Source organism: Bactrocera neohumeralis, unplaced genomic scaffold (assembly GCF_024586455.1).
Source record: "Bactrocera neohumeralis isolate Rockhampton unplaced genomic scaffold, APGP_CSIRO_Bneo_wtdbg2-racon-allhic-juicebox.fasta_v2 cluster09, whole genome shotgun sequence".
Classification (NCBI taxonomy): Eukaryota; Metazoa; Arthropoda; class Insecta; order Diptera; family Tephritidae; genus Bactrocera; species Bactrocera neohumeralis.
The window spans coordinates 33,078,657-33,101,226 of record NW_026089622.1 but is presented as its reverse complement, the minus strand read 5'-3'; the positions used below and the strand labels follow the sequence as shown (position 1 = coordinate 33,101,226).

The 22,570-nt window shown below is 38.0% G+C and overlaps 2 protein-coding genes across 2 annotated transcripts in view; both read left to right on the top strand.

Annotated features, from left to right (window-relative positions):
* Positions 1-4,815: 4,815 nt before the first annotated feature.
* On the top strand, positions 4,816-5,982 carry LOC126764709 (uncharacterized). The gene is made up of 2 exons (XM_050482361.1): positions 4,816-5,401; positions 5,467-5,982. The coding sequence occupies exons 1-2, from the start codon at positions 5,159-5,161 to the stop codon at positions 5,980-5,982; spliced, it is 759 nt and encodes a 252-aa protein (XP_050338318.1). The 5' UTR covers positions 4,816-5,158.
* Positions 5,983-6,474: 492 nt separating this feature from the next.
* Positions 6,475-22,570, top strand: part of LOC126764244 (uncharacterized) — a 480,626-nt gene continuing 464,530 nt past the window's right edge. The window contains exon 1 of the mRNA XM_050482053.1: positions 6,475-6,742. Within this exon, the coding sequence (XP_050338010.1) occupies positions 6,713-6,742 (30 nt within the window). The 5' untranslated portion in view covers positions 6,475-6,712. The remainder of the gene's footprint in view (positions 6,743-22,570) is intronic.

The following is a 22,570-nucleotide window of genomic DNA, read 5'->3' as shown; positions in this document are numbered from 1 at the left end:
GGAATATTGATGGCGCATTTTTCAGGCCAAAAGGTAAACGCGTGAATTCGTATTTTCCATTGTTTATGGAAAATGCGGTTTTTTCAATGTCAGATTTTTTTTAGTGGAATCTGGTGAAAACCACTTTTTAGATCAAGTACAGAAAAAAAAATTGCTGTTGCTCAGCTGGGAGATAACTTCTGTTATCTCGGGGATAGGGTACCTATCCGCAGTCGTGACTGCATTGAGCTTTCTGTAGTGGATGACCATGCGGTACTGTTTGTTTCCCGCTGAATCCGCCTTTTTGGGTACAATTCAAACTGGGGAGTTGTACGACGACCTTGACGGCCTTATTATACCATCATTTAGAAGCTTTTTTACTTGGTTTTCTACCTCGCCTTTTAAAGCTGCGGGGTATGGGTAGAATTTCGTGTAAACTGGTGAATCACTCGTTGTCCTAATTTGGGCAACAACTTTGGTTGTATATGTAAGTTTCTCATCGGGTTCTGAGAAAAGATTTCTGTAGGAGTTGACAACGTGATTCATTTTTGTTTTCGTTTGAGGAGCCAACGTTTCCTCTTTTATATTTACTGCATTGACTGCTTTAGAAGGCAGCTGCTTTAATCTTATTGCCTTACCATTTCTTATTTTCATGTAGTTTTTGTTTGTGTAAATTACGGCCTCTAACTCCTTTAGAGTGTCGTTACCTAGTATGCCATCAAAAGTTACTAAAGAAGGCATGAGGTAGAATTTTATCTCCTCATTCATATCAAACAACTTTGCTTTTGTATGCTCGCATATTTTTATGCAACCTACAACGGATTTTGCATAGAAGGGCACCTCGTTTGGTATACGCTTCCTTGCAAGTTCGGGTTTTACGTAATTCTTGCTTGAACCCGTATCTATTAAAAATTTAAGGATTTTTCTGCTCTCCGCTTTTACTTCAAAATAGGGTAGCGAAGAGCCTATCATGCTAAAAAATTAATGCTCGTTTTTTCAACGATATTCTCATCTTCCGCCTGTTCTGTGGCTAGATGAAAAGTTCTTTGATATTTATTTGGTTGATGATGAGCGGTCGGCTGAGGTCTTTTGCCATAAGCCTGGTTTTGGGTGGGTCTATTCATATAATTTATCCTAGGGGAGTGGATTCTTGGGTCTACATCCATCGATTCTGGCCGCTGTTGGGGTTTGGGTGGTCTAGGGGGGTAATTGCCGTTATGCTGCCCTATTTGACCAAGAAATTGTGGGCGTGGTTGCCAAGTAGGTTGGTTTGGCTTGGGAAAATGCGCCAGTTGGGGATAAAATTGTTGTATTTGCTGCTGCACAAAGTTTCTTCTTGGTGGCAGCTGAGGGGGTTGTCCTTTCCTTGCGTTAGTCGCATGATTTGTGCCAAAAATTTGGTTCTTTAGTTTCATACACAGATGAAGAGCCTGTGGCAAGACCGCCGGTTCCCGTATTCCTAAGAGTCTGGGTAAGTCCCCATTTAGTCCTCTTATAAATGTGTCTAATGCTGTGTCCCTGTATGCCTGTGTCAGGAGGCACAAGGATTCATTACCCATTTCGAGGCATCCTCACTTGTTTAAAATCAGCGAAAGATGTGTGTACACCTGCTGGTAGAATTCAGGGACGGGTCTGTTCCCTTGTATCAATGTCGTCATTTGGTACTCGAGAGTGGACAAGTCTCTCTTGTCGCCATAATGCTTCGTTAGACATTTTGATATGGCCTGCCAATCAAGCGGCGTGTTGTAAGATTCTAAGGCGATGTCGGCGTTGCCGACTATTTTATTTCTTATCACACTTAATATGCCAAAATACTTTGGTTGTCCTTTTAATGGCTGGTATATGGCCAAAATTCAATCAACACCTTTCTTCCAGGAGTTGTATTCTCCTGGCTGTCCCGAAAAATCCTTAAGGGATTTAATTTTTGGTTTCTTCGAATTCAATTTGTCACAACGAACAAGCAAACGTCAAATTCACGGTATTATGCTGTACGCTTTCACATCCATCGTTTTCAATAAGCGGTGACAGCTAAAAAATTTGTTTGTCTTCTTTTGCTTTATTTTTGCTTAACATCTGTTGAGTGAAGAGCTTATAATATAAAACAAACAAAAGACACAATAGATTGACTTCTTACTCATTTCAAAGATTTGTGAGGGAGTGTTAGTGACAAGTAAAAATTGTGCAAAAGTATTGGAGTTTCGGTCACGCAAGTTTTGCTGGGCGTGCTTGTGCTTGCGCCTGCGCTTGTGACTGTGCCCGTTCCTTGTTTTCCTTTCCCCCAGTTCTTCTGCTGCCGGTGTTGTTGCGTTTTCCTCGTTCCTTTTATTTTCCAATTTGGTTATTAATCTTAAGACATGTTATTACATGTTTCTTACTTCTATTTATACTAACTAGTAATTTTACTTATTACTAGTTGATAGTTTGTCTAAATACAGATTGTATTATTTGTATAGGTTTGTTTATAATTACATAATACTATATTCGGACCGACAACGAAAACATGTTTTCGTGGGAAAAACTAGTTTTCGCACGAAAACTTGTGTTTTCGTCCATGTAAAATATGTCAAACGAAAACACAGTTTTCGCTGAAAACTTCTTGAAAACTTACATTCCACTCATCATAATCGGTGCCTGCTCTAGTTTAATCGATGTTTTTGGAAGACATATTTTGCCGGCCCTAAATTGTCACTTAATATTTGTTTACATTCCATATACAAAAACAGCTGTCGCTTGATATTCTCATATTGGGGGCATTCTCTTGCTTTTGCAAAACCTTTCACGGTGCAGAAATTACAGAATTTTCCTTTTGGTGCAACGGCACAATAACAAACACACGCAGAAAATTATTTGCAATGGCTATAAATATGTCAGACCAAAACCCGCGTTTATATTCGTGCCGTCATATATCACTAGATTCTGCAATGGGTGCTCTTGGCCTTGCATAGGTATCTATATATTTTGTGTCATCGTGCAATTTTGCAAGAGAAAGAGAATACCGCTATTGATAGTTGTCAGTGAAAACTCATCGAAAACACACATTGTCGGTCCGAACGACTTAGATTCCACAACATACAAATGTGTTTTCATATGTACATATGTATGTCTAAAAAAATATTACCATGTTATCATTTTTCAGCTTTTCGCTTTCTATATTTTTTTTGCTTAAATCTATGGTGGGTCATTTCGATGGACTTCCGCATTTGTTGCTCGAAATTTGCAAGTCCACAAGTGATCAAAGAATCTACAAAAAATGTAATGAAAAATAAATTTAAAATACATATTTTTAGTTAAATATGTATGTATAAAATTTACCATATAATATGTTGGACAACAGAAACTTTGATAGCGGTTGCATGCCTCCCCTACCGTCCCAGTTACACAAAGTCGGGACACCGTCGGGAGAATGCAATAATTACAGTGAAAAATACACTTAGGTTAAAAGCCTTTTTTTCCTGGCTCATATATGCACTAAATGTATTTTTTTCATATTGAATTATTATTTTCTCTACTCACCTTTTTTTTCCAAATATTATAGACACAAATAGTTCACAAATTTAACGAAACGCAATTTGAATAGATTTAAATATTTATTTTAAATAATTTTGCATAAATATCCACAAGCACAAATCTGCACAATTCTCAATATCAACGCGTTTTTAACCGAATTTTTGGTTTCTTCGAATTCAATTTGTCACAACGAACAAGCAAACGTCAAATTCACGGTATCATGCTGTACACTTTCACATCCATCGTTTTCAATAAGCGGTGACAGCTAAAAAATTTGTTTGTCTTCTTTTGTTTTATTTTTGCTTAACATTTGTTGAGTGAAGAGCTTATAATATAAAACAAACAGAAGACACAAAAGATTGACTTCTTACTCATTTCAAAGATTTGTGAGGGAGTGTTAGTGACAAGTAAAAATTGTGTAAAAGTATTGGAGTTTCTGTCACGCAAGTTTTGCTGGAGTGCTTGTGCTTGCGCCTGCGCTTGTGACTGTACCTGTTCCTTGTTTTCCTTTCCCCCAGTTCTTCTGCTGCCGGTGTTGTTGCGTTTTCCTCGTTCCTTTTATTTTCCAATTTGGTTTTTTTCCTTTTGTCTGTGGGTTATATGTCCCCACACTTTAGCACTAATTATTATATTTGCGCGAGTTAATTTTAGCTGTACCGAAATGTGTACTCTTTATTTATACTCTTAAGACTAACTTATTACATGTTTCTTATTTCTATTTATACTAACTAGTATGTTTACTTATTACTAGTTGATAGTTTGTCTAAATACAGATTGTATTATTTGTTTAGGTTTGTTTACACACTATATATATTGTTTGCCTAGATACATTTGCTTTGTTTTAAGATAAGGTTGTTGTGGTATTTAAACTCAATGTTGTTTTGATACTTGTTTGTTTAGGATTGTTTGTTGTAGTGATAGTGTAATTCAGTTGTTCCAACTCAAGGTTGTTTCTGTATTCTGTTTACTGAAAAAAGGTTGATTTGATGTTTGTTACTATTATAAGGAATACATTCCTTAACTCGCGATTTTGCCACTTCACTCTCTTCTGACGTAAACCTTTTTTTTTTTGGTTTTGGTCACTCCACTGGCACTGTACCCATATACATACTTATGTGTATACCGTATAAGAATTATTATATACATATATAGGGGCAGGGGGAATCCCGGGCCAGCGCGATATTTTTTTCCCTAGTATAGGTTGACAGCTGCAACCAACTGTCATCGGCTCGTCTCATACTAAGCTCAGTTTCTATATAGCACTCGAGCTGTAAACACGTGTTATAACCTCTCTGCGACAACAAAAAGAAATTCGACACTCCAAAAGTTTTTTTTCAACTCTGTGTACAGTTGATTTTTTTCACATTTTCCAATAAATTCATCCAGGTAAATATGTTTATAATATTAGTTGAGCCTTTAGCCTTCGACACACAAAAGAAATTTTGCACGAATTTACATTGTGTTCATTATCCACCGCCATTTTGCAAATATGAGCGTTTGGGGAACGGGCTTATTACGGGGAATGTCGGGCCACATAGTTTTTTACATTTGACATGCTAACTTCATATATTTGACGTGTATAAGTGATTTTTCGTGCAGAATTTCAACAACACAATAGTTTTTCAACATTTCCTGATAGTTTCGTGCTCCGAAAAATTTTTTTTTAGTCATTATGCCGCGGTACTATCCCAAACAAGAGAAAATTGTTGATTTCGACAACATTTTGGAGGCGATCAAGTCGGTGAAAATACATCACAACAGCGTTCGACAATCTGCGACGGCACACAAAATTCCGAGGACCAACCTGATGCGTTATATTGCAGCATTTGATGGTGCGAGCATCGACGTTACTACTGCCAATGCCGATGTAATGAAGAATTTGCTGGCTGAAAGCACGACGATGGGCACAAAAACAGTGAGTTCTGCTGGTTTCTTTCTTTTTCTTTCATCGAATAATAAATAATTTTTTTTTTATTTCAGATCTTCAACATCGAACAAAAGAAGGCGCTGATAAGCTACATTCTCCAGGCCAGCGACATCAACTATGGAATTAGTTTGATGGAGCTTCGTAAGCTCGCGTATGAATTTGCTCGGAAAGTTGGCGCGTCGTATCTGGATCCATGGAACGACAATCAACAGGCGAGTAAGGATTGGCAGTTGGCGTTTATGAAACGCCACAAAAATTTGTCACTGCGAACACCAGAGCAAGTAAGCCAGAGCCGTGCGAAGCGATTCAACAAAGAGAATGTCGATGCATTCTTTGCCAACCTTTCATCCGTTCTCGGTAAGACGCCGTTTGAACCTCACCGAATATGGAACATGGATGAAACCGGGTGCCCGACCGTGCCAACCAGACCTGTCAAAACCAGCAATGACAAAAGCAGGTCGGCTCATCAACATCTGCCGAAAAAGGCACCAATGTGTCTTTGGCTTTGGCCGTCAGCGCTAGTGGCCAGTCTATACCGCCATTCTTCCTCTTTCCCCGAGTCAACATGAAAGAGATTTTAATGACTCATGCGAGTCATGGCGCAGTTGGTGTTGCGAACGGTTCTGGTTACATGAACTCTGACGTATTCCCTCAATTCATGCGTCATTTCATCAAGCACACCGGTGCTAATGCCGATTCGCCAACCATGTTGCTGCTGGACAACCACGGTTCGCATTTATCGATCGAGGCGATAGATTTGGCGTTGGATCATGGCATCACGTTGCTGTCTTTTCCACCGAAATGCACGCACAAAATGCAGCCGCTAGATGTTGCGGTATTTGCACCATTTAAAGGCATGATGACCGTGAAGCATGATGCATGGAAAAAGTCCAACATTGGTGTCACTTTCGATCTGCATCATGTGCTGCTCCTTGTCGATCAGTGCCTCGATGTTATGTTAACGCCGAAAACCATCAAATCCGGCTTCCGAACAACTGGCATCTACCCGTTCAACCCGCAAATTTTCACTGAAGTTGACTTTGTCGCTTCGGAACTGACGAAGAGAAAGACGCCGACAATCAACGTCGAGTTCTTGCCTCTGATGATGCCATTGTGACTGCTGCGAATGAGGAGGTGTCAACGTCGGAGGCATCGACAAGTGCCCCAGCTTCAACAAGTGGTGCTGCATCATCGTCGTTGTCTCTTGTTTCGGCTCCACAGCTCCGTGATGCATTGAAATCGGTTGGCCCGTTGAAATTGGGCACACCTGCGCCGAAATCAAAACGTGGCCGCAAGACAATGGAGTCAACGATTTTGACATCGCCTGAGGTTGTCGCAGATCTGCGTGACAAGGCCGAAAAAAGCGGCAAAAATTGACGAAGGCAGCCGATGAACCAGCAGCCAAGAAGCAAAAAGGCCGTGGCAAATCGAAGACGCCACGGAAGAGAAGCCCGTCTCCGACCGAAACCGACATCGAAGAGGACTTCGATTTTTGCACGATTTGCAAGAAAAAGATGCCGAAGCACGAGAATCGTCAAAACACGGCCCATTGCATCGTTTGTGATCGAGGGGTTCACTTGAAATGTGCCGGACCGAACCCGAACACTTACACCTGCATCCACTGCGAGTCGGAATAATTTTTTTCGCCAATTCCTATTTTAATTATTATTTATGAATCTCTCTTTCATTTCCATTGATAAATAAACGTTTTTCATCGGTAACAATCATGTTTTAATCGATTTTCCCCACCTTTTTTTCAAAATCGCAAAATCAGGTTTTTTGCGCCAATGGCTATAACTTTTAAATTTTTGTAGAATTTTATCAAACCAATGTTATCAAAAGGAAGGTTACGACTCGCACTACAAATCCATGCTTTGGAATTTTAACAAAAAATAACTTTTATGTGACTTTTTAACCGAAATCAAAACGTGGCCCATTCCCCACCTTGCCCTACATATATATTTTTTTTTTCCTTAGGATTTTGTTACCACCGTTCTTCTTACTTTTCACCATCGCCTAAGCAAGATTTTTGCCACAATATTAATATTTCACTTTTTTTTTGTTTTTGGTTCTTACGGTTTTGTCACCAACGGTTCTTCCCACTTTTCACAATTTTTCAACTTGTTTTTTCCTTGTTAAATTATACTGTGTGTACATTTGATTTGCTTGTTTCCGTATATGTACAAGTATATTATTTCACTTCACAACAATTTTTTGTAATTGATGATATTTTGATATTTACCGCGTCGTCGCGTTACCGTGATTAATTTAAAAAGATTTTTTTTTTTTTTTTTTGTTATCACTAGTGCCGTCCGGTACGGCTTTGAAGGACCATAGTAAATTCGATACGCTTAAGAGATACAAGATTACCGACACTCATCTTTCTTGCGAAATTGCAGCGAACGCATACCGATTATGATATGGGATGCGTGTATGCGCGCGGATGAAGAACAAAAGAGACCTGGCGCCGTCCGTCCATCCCTTTTGTTAATTATGTGTGGTGTCGCACGATTTGAGCTTGTGACCTCCTCTACAAAGTTCGCATGACGTTTGCTTATATTGTTCGGAAGTGAACTATTGATTCTTAAAAAAGCTTCTATTTAAATTATTGTGACTACGTGCTTGGGCTCTAATGAAGCTTCTGTTGAGGTCGTTTTGAATGTTTTTCGCTCTGACTAGTTTTTTACTACCCTTTCTGCAATTTCATATTGGGTAGTAAAAAATTCTTTCATTTGCTGCCACGTTGGGCACTTTCTTCGCGATGAGAGCGATTGCTCCCACAAAAGTAACGATTTTTCTGGCAATGCAGCTGTGCATATATTTACCAGAATTGGGTCCCAGTTATCTGTGAGAATATTCTGTGTCGATATAACGGACAAACAATTTGAAACAGTGGATTGAAGCTTTATGAATTCTTCACTGATTTCGTTCTGAATTTTTGGCAAATTCATTAATATCGAAAGCTTTTTGTCGACCAATATTCTCTCGTTTTCATAACGTGCATTAAGAGCTTTCCAAGCAAAATTGAAATTTTCGTCATTGAGAGCGAACTGTTTAACTATTACGCCTGATGGACCTTTGGTTTTGTATCTGAGGTGATACAATTTCTGCGCTTGAGATAATTTAGGATGGTTTATGTACACAGCTGTAAGCACGTCCTGGAAGGACGGCCACTGTTCATAACCACCATGAAATACTTATATCTGTGTCGCATACTGGCACTTTAAGGTGAATGCCTGAACTTGCCCCTTGGGCTGGGCTTTGTAGCAGCTCTACCCTCGGTTGTGGAGTAGGTGCAATTGCTCTTAATAGCTTTAGTTGGTTTAGGCAGTGTTCATACTTGGTGTAAGCCGAGGATTTAAAATTCTCTGGTAGATCTGAATCATCGGATTCTACGATTGCGTCATATGCCGCTTGGAGCCCGTCCAAAATTTGTCTAAATTGTCTTTTTTGATTTCTATTTTGGTGAAGATGAAAATCGAGTGCAGTATCGTATCAAACTGTCACTCTCAGCAATGAATTTTGTATAAGAAATATGTAATTAATATTTAATTATTTTTTAATGACCGGAAATATTTTATTTATTTTATTATTCTATATATATATATTTTTTTATATAAGTTAACACAATATTTTATGAACTTCTACATAAATTTCATTCCCACATTATATGCTAGAAACATACAAACCGTTTGCATACTTTGGAGTCCTATTACAACCAAAAGTGCAACTGCGCTAAACGCGCATCCGCTAAATTCTTAAGTGAGCGAAACACGCGCAACCATGTCTTCTCCCCCAAAACCAAATAACTGCAGGTGAGCGCTACACGCGCAAACCCTTTTAGCTGACCAAGCATCTTTGGTCACGTAGGCCGGCTCAAGCATAGGTTAGATTATAAACCTTAAAGTTAAGTGTAGTTAGTTTTGTAATAAAGCTCAACAGAAGCACATAGTGCTGCTTATAAAAACGCATTGTTTTATTTTTTATGTGGCGCCCGAGCAGGGACCGTGAGGAAAAAATAATAATATTTTTTTATACTCGCGGACGAAACCTAAATAACATTTCGTACTCGGCCCCTTAGTACCTTTCGGAAAAAGGACGGGCAGTATCAACCCAGCCGAACGAAAAGCATAAGCTAAATACAAATACATTGAACAAAAAGTGCGTGACGGGGAAATTTAGAATAAATTAAACAAGTGTAAAATAATACAACTATAAAAGGAAAGATTTAAATTAATTCATCAAATACAACCAATACAACAAATACAACTCCTAGAGGAAAGATTTAAGTTAATTCATCAAATACAACCAATACAACAAATACAACTACAAGAGGAGAAATCTAAATTAATCACACAAAGGAGGAAACATTATCAACACAGGAAAATGCAAATGATATTTATGTAAGTTTGATATTAAGATTATTAGTAAGTAAGGTTATGTGAAAGGAAATAATTATTGTTATAACAAAAGAAAAGTTAACACTGTAAAAAAAAAAAAAATTTAATTTAAATAATCAGAAACAAGTGAACAAAATGAGTCAGGAAGAACAAATAGCATCGACATTGTCGAGATTAAATCTGCACTCATCCAGCACTAACGTTTCCCCTCCTAACATCCCTTCCACTTTCACTCCTAATCAAAAAAAAAAAATCGTTTCGTTAATATCGGAAATCGATTGCCTGGAGTTAGGTGAAGAAGATTTGTATGCCATGACAACGACATATAGAGAAAAGGCACTCGACACATTTATAAGAGGTCTGAACGGTAACTTACCCAGTCTGTTAAGTGTAAAGGAACCAACCAGTTTACCACAGGCTCTCAATATGTGTCTCAAATTAGGCAACATGAATTACAGGACGAACCATACAAATAGTATCAGTCGCTTGCCGACCAATACCAAACCTATTAGCCACAATCAACCCATTAGCCACAATCAACCAAGGTCATACTCATTCAAACCCCAAGTAAGACCCTTTTAACCAGAACTTACAAATGTTCACAACCAATCCCTTAGACCAAATTCGTATCAACAGTACGGACAAAACCGACACTACGTCACAGTGCAACCAAACTTTAGACCACCTCTTCCTCCAAAACCTCCTACACCAATGGAAGTTGATCGCTCTGTTCAAACGAAGCAAATAAATTATCAGAATAGGCCTCAGTATCAACAAAATCAAACATTTTATAATAGGCAGCAAACATTCAGTAACAAACCACAAGCATTTAGTAATGGACCAGCGCAGGCTAATAATAATCAAGCTAGTAAGAGACCACCATCACAGATAATACAGACTCCTAATAAAATGCAACGGATCTACAATACTGAAGTTACAGAAACTGACCCAATAGAATACAATAATGAAATATTAGAATATCCTGAAGGGTACTACGAGTCTTCACAGGACTACCAACCCGAATACAACGAAGAACAAGAAGAGATCGAAGCAACCCCTAGTGACAATATCAATTTTTTAGAATAAACTCCTCATTGCCATACTATCGTTTCAAAATGAAAAATGGCAATGAACTAAAATTTTTATTAGATACCGGATCGAACAAAAATTATATTAGTCCAACTTATATTAGGAACCCCATTCCGAACAAACCCTTCATTGCAAATTCTGTTGGTGGACCCGTCAAAATTACTCATCATGCTAATATCAGTGTTTTCGGTGATGAAGTAGGTAAATTAAAATTTCACATTTTGCCCAAGTTAAGAACCTTTGATGCCATAATAGGTAACGATACAATGAAAAGTTTAAACGCAGTAATTTTTACTAAGGAGAACTATTTTACATTACTCAATAAATATGAATACCCCATCCACCAGTTAGCAATTAACTCTATTGCACACACTACATTAAGGCTAAATCATTTGAGTCCCGAAGATAACGAAAGATTAAAACAACTCTTTAACTCTTGCCCAACATTATTTGCTGAACCAGATAAAAAATTAACATATGTCACGAACGTTAAAGCCGAAATTAGGACTAAAAGCGATAGACCAATATATTCCAAAACTTACCCCTATCCAATGCCTTTAAAAAAGAAATAGACAAACAAATTGAGGAATTACTTAAAGATGGCATTATTCGACCATCGAAATCTCCCTACAATTCTCCGGTATGGGTCGTACCGAAGAAAGAAGACGCCTCAGGATTAAAAAAATTTCGTATGGTTATCGACTATCGTAAATTGAACGAGGATACCATACCAGATAAATATCCCATTCCAGATATTACCACTATTCTAACTAATCTAGGATCAAATAAGTATTTTTCTACAATTGACCTTAAGAGTGGATTCCATCAGATTGCTCTCAACGAAGCAGATATTGAGAAGACCGCCTTCTCTATTGCCAATGGGTAATTCGAATTTACTCGACTTCCATTCGGCTTAAGAAATGCGCCTGCCATTTTCCAACGCACTTTGGATGATGTGCTACGGAAACACATCGGCGTTCGGTGCTACGTTTATGTTGACGACATAATTATCTTTGGCAAAAGTAAAGAAGATCATTTTAGAAATCTTGCAATTATATTTGACACTCTCGAAAAAGCGCATTTAAAGGTACAGTTCGATAAATGTGAATTTATCAAAAAGGAAATCGAGTTCCTCGGTATAATAGTTGGCCAAAATGGAATTCGCACTACACAAAAAAAGATAGAAGCTATAATAAATTTTCCACGGCCCAAAACTGTCCATGATTTACGCTCCTTTTTAGGAATGACCGGACATTATCGCAGATTTATAAAGGCGTACGCACAAATTGCAAAACTCCTGACTGAAATACTGAGAGGAGAGCTTGGAAGAGTTTCCAAGAATCAGTCTAAAAGGACACTTTTAAATCTAACAGCACAACAAGTAGAAGCTTTTAAAGACCTGAAAAATTGCTTGACGTCAGACGATGTTATACTTCACTATCCAGATTTCGAAAAAGCTTTTGAGCTTACCACGGATGCTTCAAATTACGCTCTAGGAGCCGTACTTTCCCACGACAGTAGGCCAATATCCTTTCTGTCAAGAACTCTAAGCAGAGCAGAGGAAACTTTTGCCGCCAATGAAAAAGAAATGTTGGCAATAATTTGGGCACTACAGTCCCTGAAATGCTTCCTATACGGATCAAAAAAGGTTAAGATTTACACTGATCACCAACCATTGACCTTTGCTCTCAGCAACAAAAATACTAATGCAAAAATGAAGAGATGGAAGGCACAATTGGAAGAATATAACCACGAAATCATTTATAAACCAGGCAACACAAACATTGTCGCAGACCTACTCTCACGACCACCAATCGCTAACTTAAATTCAATGACTGTCCACAGTAGTGACAGCTCTTCCGAAAATTTAATTTCTTCAGTAGAAATACCCATTAACGTCTTCAATAACCAAATTTTCATATCAGAAGATTCCAAAAATTCATACAAATTCGAAATAGTTTTCCCTACGTACCATAGGCACTTAATAACTGAAACAACCTACAATGAAGAATCGCTAAAATCGCTTCTAAAGAAATATCTTAATCCATCGGTAATCAATGGTATAAAAACCACAGAGCACATTATGCTAAAAATCCAATCAATCTACCCTCTACATTTCGCAAATTACAAAATTCGTTTCACACAAATAGTAGTTGAAGATATTACTCAGACCGAGGCCCAAGATAAAATAATAATCGAGGAACATAATCGTGCTCACAGAAACGAAAAAGAAAATAAGCTACAGATTTTGGAAAAATATTATTTCCCTCTATGTCAAAAAAAAAAAAAAAAATAACAAAATTATGCAAAGTTTGTAAAGAAAATAAATATGATCGCCACCCAAACAATGTAAAATTAGGAGCTACACCCTTACCAGAATATTCAGGGCATACTATTCACATAGACATTTTCTCAACAGACAAACATAAAGTACTGACTTCTATTGACAAGTTTTCCAAATTAGCCATTATAAAGAAAATAGACGGGAAAAGTATAGACAGTATAAAAAAACCCTTAAGAGAAATAATATTTTATTTTGGAATTCCGAAGGCTATAGTTTTCGATAACGAAAGGACATTTAATTCTCAACCAATAAAATTCATGTTAGAAAACGAATTCAATATAAAAATATTCACTGCACCACCCTATAAAAGCGAGGTGAATGGACAAATAGAACGGTTCCATTCAACAATATCAGAAATTATGAGATGCTTAAAACAGGAACACTCTGATAAAAATTTCGACGAATTAATGGAATGGTCTGTAAACGAATACAACCATTCTGTTCATTCTGTTACAGGAAAAAAACCCGTTGACATATTCTTCGGTAGACCTACCTCAAATGCCACTAACAGAGAAGAAACTATGAAAAAGGTTCTAGAAAAATTAAAAGAGAAACAGGAAAAGGACCTGCAATATCATAACAAATATAGAAAGGAAACTATTGACTATAGAACAGGAGACAAAATTTTTGTTAAACAGAATAAAAGATTAGGAACAAAACTTTCAAAAAGATACAAAGAGGAAATAGTTAAGGAAAACAGACATTCCACTGTAAAAACAGAATCAGGCAAAATAGTTCACAAGGACCGCATACGAAACTAACTCAGAACATTTTTATTATTTTTAGATCTCTCTTTTTCCTGAACTTTATTTTAAGCGATGGTTCGGTTGAGGTGTTAGATTACACTCGAGTCAGAAATCGTAATGATGGAGGAAGGAATTGGCAAAATTCAAACAGGAACATACCGGATTATCCACATGACAAACATAACAGAATACTCTACAATACCCATTTATAACAGACGAAATCAGTAATATCAACATAACAATTAATAACATTTTACCTAAATACAAAAACAAAAGATCACTAGACTACATAGGATCAGCCTGGAAATGGATAGCTGGCAACCCCGACCATGACGATTTAATAGCCATCAACAGCAAATTTAAAGAAGTAATCGAGAATAACAACCAACAATTAATAATCAACAAAAACATTTTAGAAAGAATAAACAATATAACAGAAATTAGCAACTCAATAATAAAGTCTCTAGGAAGTAGTAACGAATTTCAAACCGCCCTAATACTTAAATATAAATTTAAAATTGACATAATCAAAGATGAGTTAGAAAATATTAAAAGAGCAATTCATTTAACTAAAGCGAATATTATTAACTCAGTTATTATTAACAATCAAGAAGCGCATAGAATAAATAAAATTTTTATCGAAGAGAATCTGCAATTTGGTTCGTTAGAAGAATCTCTGAATTTTGCAGATGTTCAAATTGCTGTAAAACAAAACTTACTAATTTATATGATAAAAATACCGAAAACCGGTAAAGAAATTTGCAAATCTATTATAATTAAGCCTTTAAGTAAAAACGAAACTATTTTAAAGATAAATTTTGAAAAAATACTGAAATGTAATGAAGAATATTATGGTATAGAAAAAGATTGTAAAATAATAAATGAAATACAAATTTGCAAACAAACCCAAATTGTTAATTTGGAAAACGAAAATTGTATAAAAAATTTAATAAGGAATAAACCATATAAGTGCACCGTAACAAATACGGAACATGTTAAAAATATTGTAGAAATAAATAATGGATTAATACTTTTAAATAATTTCGAAGGAAATATTACTGCAAATAATAATACTAGAAAATTAAGAGGATCATATTTGATAAGAATCTTTAATGAAACTATAAGAATAAATAACATGAATTTTACAACTTTAGAACAACATAGCTTGAGACCACTGCCTGCTTTAATCCAACATTCAAACTCAAATTCAGAGTTCGAGGAAGTTCTATCCTTAAAACTTATGAAAGAGCTTAATATAAAAAACATTAAAAAAATAAGTTCTCTGAATCTTTTAGTGAAATCCAGTTTATTCACTCATTTTGGGCTATTAGCCCTAGTACTTACCATAATTGCAATTTTCAGATGCAAAAAGCGCGTAAAGCCTGAAATAATTATTAGCAAACCGGAATCATTTCAAATGCCAGTAATTAAAAGGACGCAGCATAGAAGTCTTAACGACATCCCATTTTTTAATTAATCAAGCGGGGACGCTTGATATTTCGGAGGGAGGAGTTAACACAATATTTTATGAACTTCTACATAAATTCCATTCCCACATTATATGCTAGAAACATACAAACCGTTTGCATACTTTGGAGTCCTATTACAACCAAAAGTGCAACTGCGCTAAACGCGCATCCGCTAAATTCTTAAGTGAGCGAAACACGCGCAACCATGTCTTCTCCCCCAAAACCAAATAACTGCAGGTGAGCGCTACACGCGCAAACCCTTTTAGCTGACCAAGCATCTTTGGTCACGTAGGCCGGCTCAAGCATAGGTTAGATTATAAACCTTAAAGTTAAGTGTAGTTAGTTTTGTAATAAAGCTCAACAGAAGCACATAGTGCTGCTTATAAAAACGCATTGTTTTATTTTTTATGTTATATATTTGATGTTCAAATGTCATATAGGGTATAACTATAGGTGGATATATTATTTATTATGTGCTAATGAGCGCTCGTTTTAGAGATCACTGCACTTTGTACATATGCATGTATGTACATATGTATTACGCTTTGGTTTTTTACACAATCCTGCTTGGTTTTGTTAGCCAAAACCCAAGGGGTATCGCGGAATATATGCCAATGTGGACTTTGAAGTAGTGAGCGTATCTACATATGTGACACTACACTTATGTACAAATATTTTAGAATGTTATAAAACGTTATATGTTATATACATTATATTGTTGTATATGATTTGTACGCGATGTCGATCGGGTATATTTTTCAGTATATATGGTATATATTTGTATGCGCCCGCTTGTGCATATATATATATACGTATTAGGCCGGGTCGATTTGTGGTGAGGCAAAAAAATCAACTGATCTTAACGTGCGATTCTGTAACTTGAGACAGTCTCAAGTCTCTAAATTTGAGATTTTAAGTTAGAGACAATTTTTGAGACTTCAGATGATATTGCTATTCTGTAAGTGACAGTCACAAAATCTATTACATTTCATTATTCAGAGATGTTTTTACACTTGAATGAAAATAAATATGTCGATAACAAATATTAAATTTTCTATAACATAGTCAAAAAACATAATTATCAATGAAAATAAAAATATATGTTGACTTTGTTTCATAATATTTACGAAATTTATGTAAAATTGATTTATTTTTAACCTTTTCGTGTTTGAGTTGCTTACAAAATATAAAGAAACGACAATCGATTAATATCTATGATGATCTCTATTCAGTATATTCAAAATGGCAGACGGGAGTTATTTTTAGTTTTGTGACCTGCTAACTACCAGGTCTCAATATTTTGAGACTACCGCTAGAGACTGTTTAGTGAATAGTACCTAGTCTCAAATTGAGACTTTGCCTCAAAATCAAGAGAAGAAACAACACCCAAAAATTTACAGAGTATGTAAAATCTCTGGAAACAATTTTTTACATTGGAACATGTAAATGCGATTTGAAGGGTTTGGCTGGGTTCCCGAACGCCTCAAAAAGTTCATGCACGATCAACATAATCAGAGAAGACTAACAATGAATGCATTTATGATGGAAACTGAAGAGCAAGGAGAAAGGCCTATGTCATCAATGCCAACATACCAAGATCCCGATGATTCAACATACGCACCGCCACCGGTTCAAGAAGATATGGATAGAAGCACAAGTTCACAATACACAGAGAGATACGATTGTTTTAACTTTGCCTTGGTATGTGACAGATTTGGTGTGCTTGACAGAGTAGCATCAGCATTGGGAACCGCTCTTTTGCAAGATTTTAAAATTAAAGATAAGCATGGGAAACCTCTCATCATGGATAAATGGAAAGTTCGCAGAGAAAAGGAGAAATGCAGACAAGAAGTGCTTCGCAAACGGTTAGATGATACCAATTTGTTAGCGTTTCATTCGATGGCAGAAAAGATGATACTTTAACGATAGATAAAATTGATGAGAAGTATCATACTAGGATGGTAAAAGAACCTCATCTTGTTATTTTGAGAGAACCCAATTCTGAATTGATTGGTTACGTAAGACTGGAACATGAAACCGCTGAATACAAAACAACCAAATTAAATGGTTTTTTCAACGATAAAAATATATCACTGGATACATTAATTGGAATATGCACAGACGGTGAGCCAACAAACACTGGCCCACACGGTGGAATTATACGACGATTCGAATTGCTGTTAAATAGACCATTGCATTGGTTTGTTTGCCTTCTACACTTCAACGAACTTCTGTTTCGGCATTTGTTTGAAGCTTTGGATAAATCAACCAGCACTGGACCAAAATCGGCAACCGGAAAACTGAGCCGTCAAATCGAAACTTGTGAAACTCTTCCGGTAAGTTATTGCTATCACTCATTTATTATAATTGTCAACCATTTTTAATTATTTTATTATTATATATTTTTAGGTGGTGGACGGCTTCCATAAAATTGAGTTACAAAATATGCCCCCTGCTCCAGAAAAATAAGAATTTTCCACTGATTCGAAGTATTTATACGACATGGCACATGCAATTTATAGCGGCGTGGATCCGGTAGATCTGGCTAACATCAAACGAGGGAAAATTGTACATTCTCGGTGGCCCACCAAGGCCGCTAGATAATTGCGATTATATGTGGAGGATGGAGACATGTGTAGAAGTTCACGCAAGTGAGGAAAATTCTCTGATCGCCATTCACTTGGGAGTGGCCAGAAACAATTCTTTTACACATGGCTCAAGCAGCTCACTACTTCCGGTCTTTGACCAAGTATCCTCTGGGTGGCCTAAGAACATCCGTTCGAAGGCGAGCTAAAGTGAGAAGGCGAAACATTCCCTACAAGGGTTGTGCGCTGGGTTTGGGACCCGCCACGTAAAAAACACCCCCAGTGAAGAGCTACAACCAGCCTCGGATGAGAGACCCCCCTTTTGATGACGACCATGGCAAACGAAATAAGGACTACGAATTGAGGGCATGCACCTGGAATGTCCGGTCCCTTAATTGGGAAGGTGCCGCTGCCCAGCTGGTTGATGTCCTCGTAAAGACAAAGGCTGACATCACCGCCGTCCAAGAAAGGCGATGGACGGGACAAGGACAGAGACGAGAAGGTCCTTGTGACATTTACTACAGTGGCCATATAAAGGAGCGCAAGTTTAGTGTAGGATTCGTGGTGGGAGAGAGACTCCGTCGCCGAGTACTATCATTCACTGCGGTGAATGAACGTCTAGCCACAATCCGCATCAAAGCGAGGTTCTTCAACATATCGCTGATTTGCGCCCACACCCCGACGGAAGAGAAGGACGATGTGACCAAAGATGCCTTTTATGAGTGCTTGGAACGCACTTATGAGAGATGCCCCAGCCACGATGTCAAAATCGTGCTTGGCGACTTTAACGCCAGGGTGGGCAAAGAAGGTATCTTTGGCACTACGGTCGGTAAGTTCAGCTACCACGAGGAAACATCCCAAAAAGGGTTGAGGCGTCAACAACTCGATATAAGGGAACTGTGGGACGGCATTTCAAACTCCTTACGTACAGCTGCAACCGAAACCATTGGTTTTCGGAAAGTGCAAAAGAACAGCTGGTACGACGAGGAGTGCCGTGTCGTAGCGGAGAGAAAACAGGCTACCTACCTCGCAACGTTACGGTCGACCACTACACGTGCGGGATGGGATAGATACCGAGAGTTGAAGAGGGAAGCGAGACGCATTTGTAGACAGAAGAAGAAAGAGGCTGAAATGCGTGAGTACGAAGAGCTTGATAAGCTGGCCGACAGGGGTAATGCTCGAAAATTCTACGAAAAAATGCGGCGGCTTACGGAAGGTTTCAAGACCGGAGCGTATTCCTTTAGAACCCCCAAAGGTGATCTAGTCACTGATGCCCAGAGCATACTTAAATTATGGAGGGAACACTTCTCCAGCCTGCTAAATGGCAGTGAACGCACAACACCAGGAGAAGGAGAACCCGATTCCCCAATCGATGACGATGGAGCAGACGTTCCATTACCCGACCATGAAGAAGTTCGAATAGCAATTGCCCGCCTGAAGAACAACAAAGCGGCAGGGGCCGACGGATTGCCGGCCGAGCTATTCAAACACGGCGGCAAAGAACTGATAAGGTGAATGCATCAGCTTCTTTGTAAAATATGGTCGGACGAAAGCATGCCCAACGATTGGAATTTAAGTGTGCTATGCCCAATCCATAAAAAAGGAGACCCCACAATCTGCGCCAACTACCGTGGGATTAGCCTCCTCAACATCGCATATAAGGTTCTATCGAGCGTATTGTGTGAAAGATTAAAGCCCACCGTCAACAAACTGATTGGACCTTATCAGTGTGGCTTTAGACCTGGCAAATCAACAACCGACCACATATTCATCATGCGCCAAATCATGGAAAAGACCCGTGAAAGGAGAATCGACACACACCACCTCTTCGTCGATTTCAAAGCTGCTTTCGACAGCACGAAAAGGAGCTGCCTTTATGCCGCGATGTCTGAATTTGGTATCCCCGCAAAACTAATACGGCTGTGTAAACTGACGTTGAGTAACACCAAAAGCTCCGTCAGGATCGGGAAGGACCTCTCCGAGCCGTTCGATACCAAACGAGGTTTCAGACAAGGCGATTCCCTATCGTGCGACTTTTTCAACCTGCTTTTGGAGAAAATAGTTCGAGCCGCAGAACTAAATAGAGAAGGTACCATCTTCTATAAGAGTGTACAGCTGTTGCGTATGCCGATGATATTGATATCATCGGCCTCAACACCCGCGCCTTTAGTTCTGCTTTCTCCAGGCTAGACAAGGAAGCACAGAAAATGGGTCTGGCAGTGAACGAGGGCAAGACGAAATATCTCCTGTCATCAAACAAACAGTCGTCGCATTCGCGACTTGGCTCTCACGTCACTGTTGACAGTCATAACTTTGAAGTCGTAGATAATTTCGTCTATCTTGGAACCAGCGTAAACACCACCAACAATGTCAGCCTAGAAATCCAACGCAGGATAACTCTTGCCAACAGGTGCTACTTCGGACTGAGTAGGCAATTGAGAAGCAAAGTCCTCTCTCGACAAACAAAACCAAACTCTATAAGTCACTCATAATTCCCGTCCTGCTGTATGGTGCAGAGTCTTGGACGATGTCAACAACGGATGAGTCGACGTTGCGAGTTTTCGAGAGAAAAGTTCTGCGAAAGATTTATGGTCCTTTGCGCGTTAGCCACGGCGAATACCGCATTCGATGGAACGATGAGCTGTACGAGATATACGACGACATCGACATAGTTCAGCGAAGTAAAAGACAGCGGCTACGCTGGCTAGGTCATGTTGTCCGGATGGACGAAAACACTCCAGCTCTGAAAATATTCGACGCAGTACCCGCCGGGGGAAGCAGAGGAAGAGGAAGACCTCCACTCCGTTGGAAGGACCAAGTGGAGAAGGACCTGGCTTCGCTTGGAATATCCAATTGGCGCCACGTAGCGAAAAAAAAGAAACGACTGGCGCGCTGTTGTTAACTCGGCTATAATCGCTTAAGCGGTTTCTACGCCAATTAAGAAGAAGAAGATATGTGACAACGGAAAATCCAGATGCAAATTTAAGAATTCTGGTTGAATTTATAATTAAATGTTATGTGCCAATGTACTTCAATATCAAGTATTACAGCTCTGTCGTGTACGGCAGTGCATTATTTTTCAAGTTCATTGGTTGGTCACGATTTCTAGAACCTCGTTTACGCAAAATTATCAATCAAGTAATTAAAGATAATTCATATTATGCGCATTCGGAAAATATCTTGTTATCAATGTTGTTTGATGATAGGAAAGAAAAGCGCGACTATGCCATCAAGAAAACACTACGCTATCGAACCGATGTTGACGAGCAAATGGAACTTAGAGTTTATAAAAAACCAGATATAAACTTTAATTGCACAAGTTATACGGAAATGATCAATTTGAATGGTATAAATATCGTATTTGAACCACCATTCACTCGAAGCATTCCGTACGATGCATTGAAAGAATATTTAAATCAAGACGATCCACCGTTTAATGATCCAAAAATTCTATCACACATACAAGGAACGGAACGACATGTTCAATTGCTAGCTAGCGTTTCCAAACGGGTAACGCCGGAAAATGTAGAGGCTGTTATTGCGACGACATTAGAGAGCCGTGCGAAATTGCCCAGACTTGAAAGTAAAACAGACTTCAAACAATATTTTTTTTAGTTTCTTTTCTATAACTTACTTAAATTAATTTTTTCATTTACATATGTTCTGACTAAATAAATTTCTTAAGAGAAAAAATAGATATTATTATAAATAAATAAATAAAAATGAAGAAAAAACATAGCCATTTAGCTGATTTTTTCACATAAAGGCCAAAAATGGTGATTTTTTGAAATGATTGTATGGGGAACCCCCCAGTGGAGTTCCAGGGGGTGTGCCACTGGCATGGGTGGATCGGCCGTCCAAAGTTAGTGGGGGTCGGTCATACATTTGGACTCGATTGGAGCACTCTAAATGGGTCAAAGTGGGATTTTGCAAAATTGGCCCTACCCAAAAGTTCGACCCAAATTGGGGGACATCAAAATTCGTTTGAGAGGTATGGTTCCTTCGGCATACCTCTAAAGTTTCTTATTTTGATCCCAAGAATATGATTTTCATAGAGCAATGGGCGATTTTTAAATCGACCCGCCCTAATACGTATATATATGCATATGTATATTCGTAAGAAAAACCACGAAAAGAGAATTAATCGACCGCCGGTACTTTTCTCAAGTTCCCTCGTTTTTATGTATGTAAATATATTTTTATACTTGCGCCGCATATACATACATGTGCATGTATATACATATGTTCGCAGTGTTAAGAAGCCGCGAAAAGAGAATTTAATAATTTTTTAATTTTAGATATATGTATGTATATGCATTTAAAATATATTCATGTGAATATGATTAAACATACGTATAAATTTGGTCAGAATAATAAGTGAGCAAGTTATGCTCTCTGTATGTAATATAAAATGCGATATGGGGATTTTATTTATAATAAAAAGGATGTTAATTGACATACATATGCTTTTGTTTTGGTTTTTTTATGATTGCCGTAGCTTATTTTTATAATCCTGCTTATACT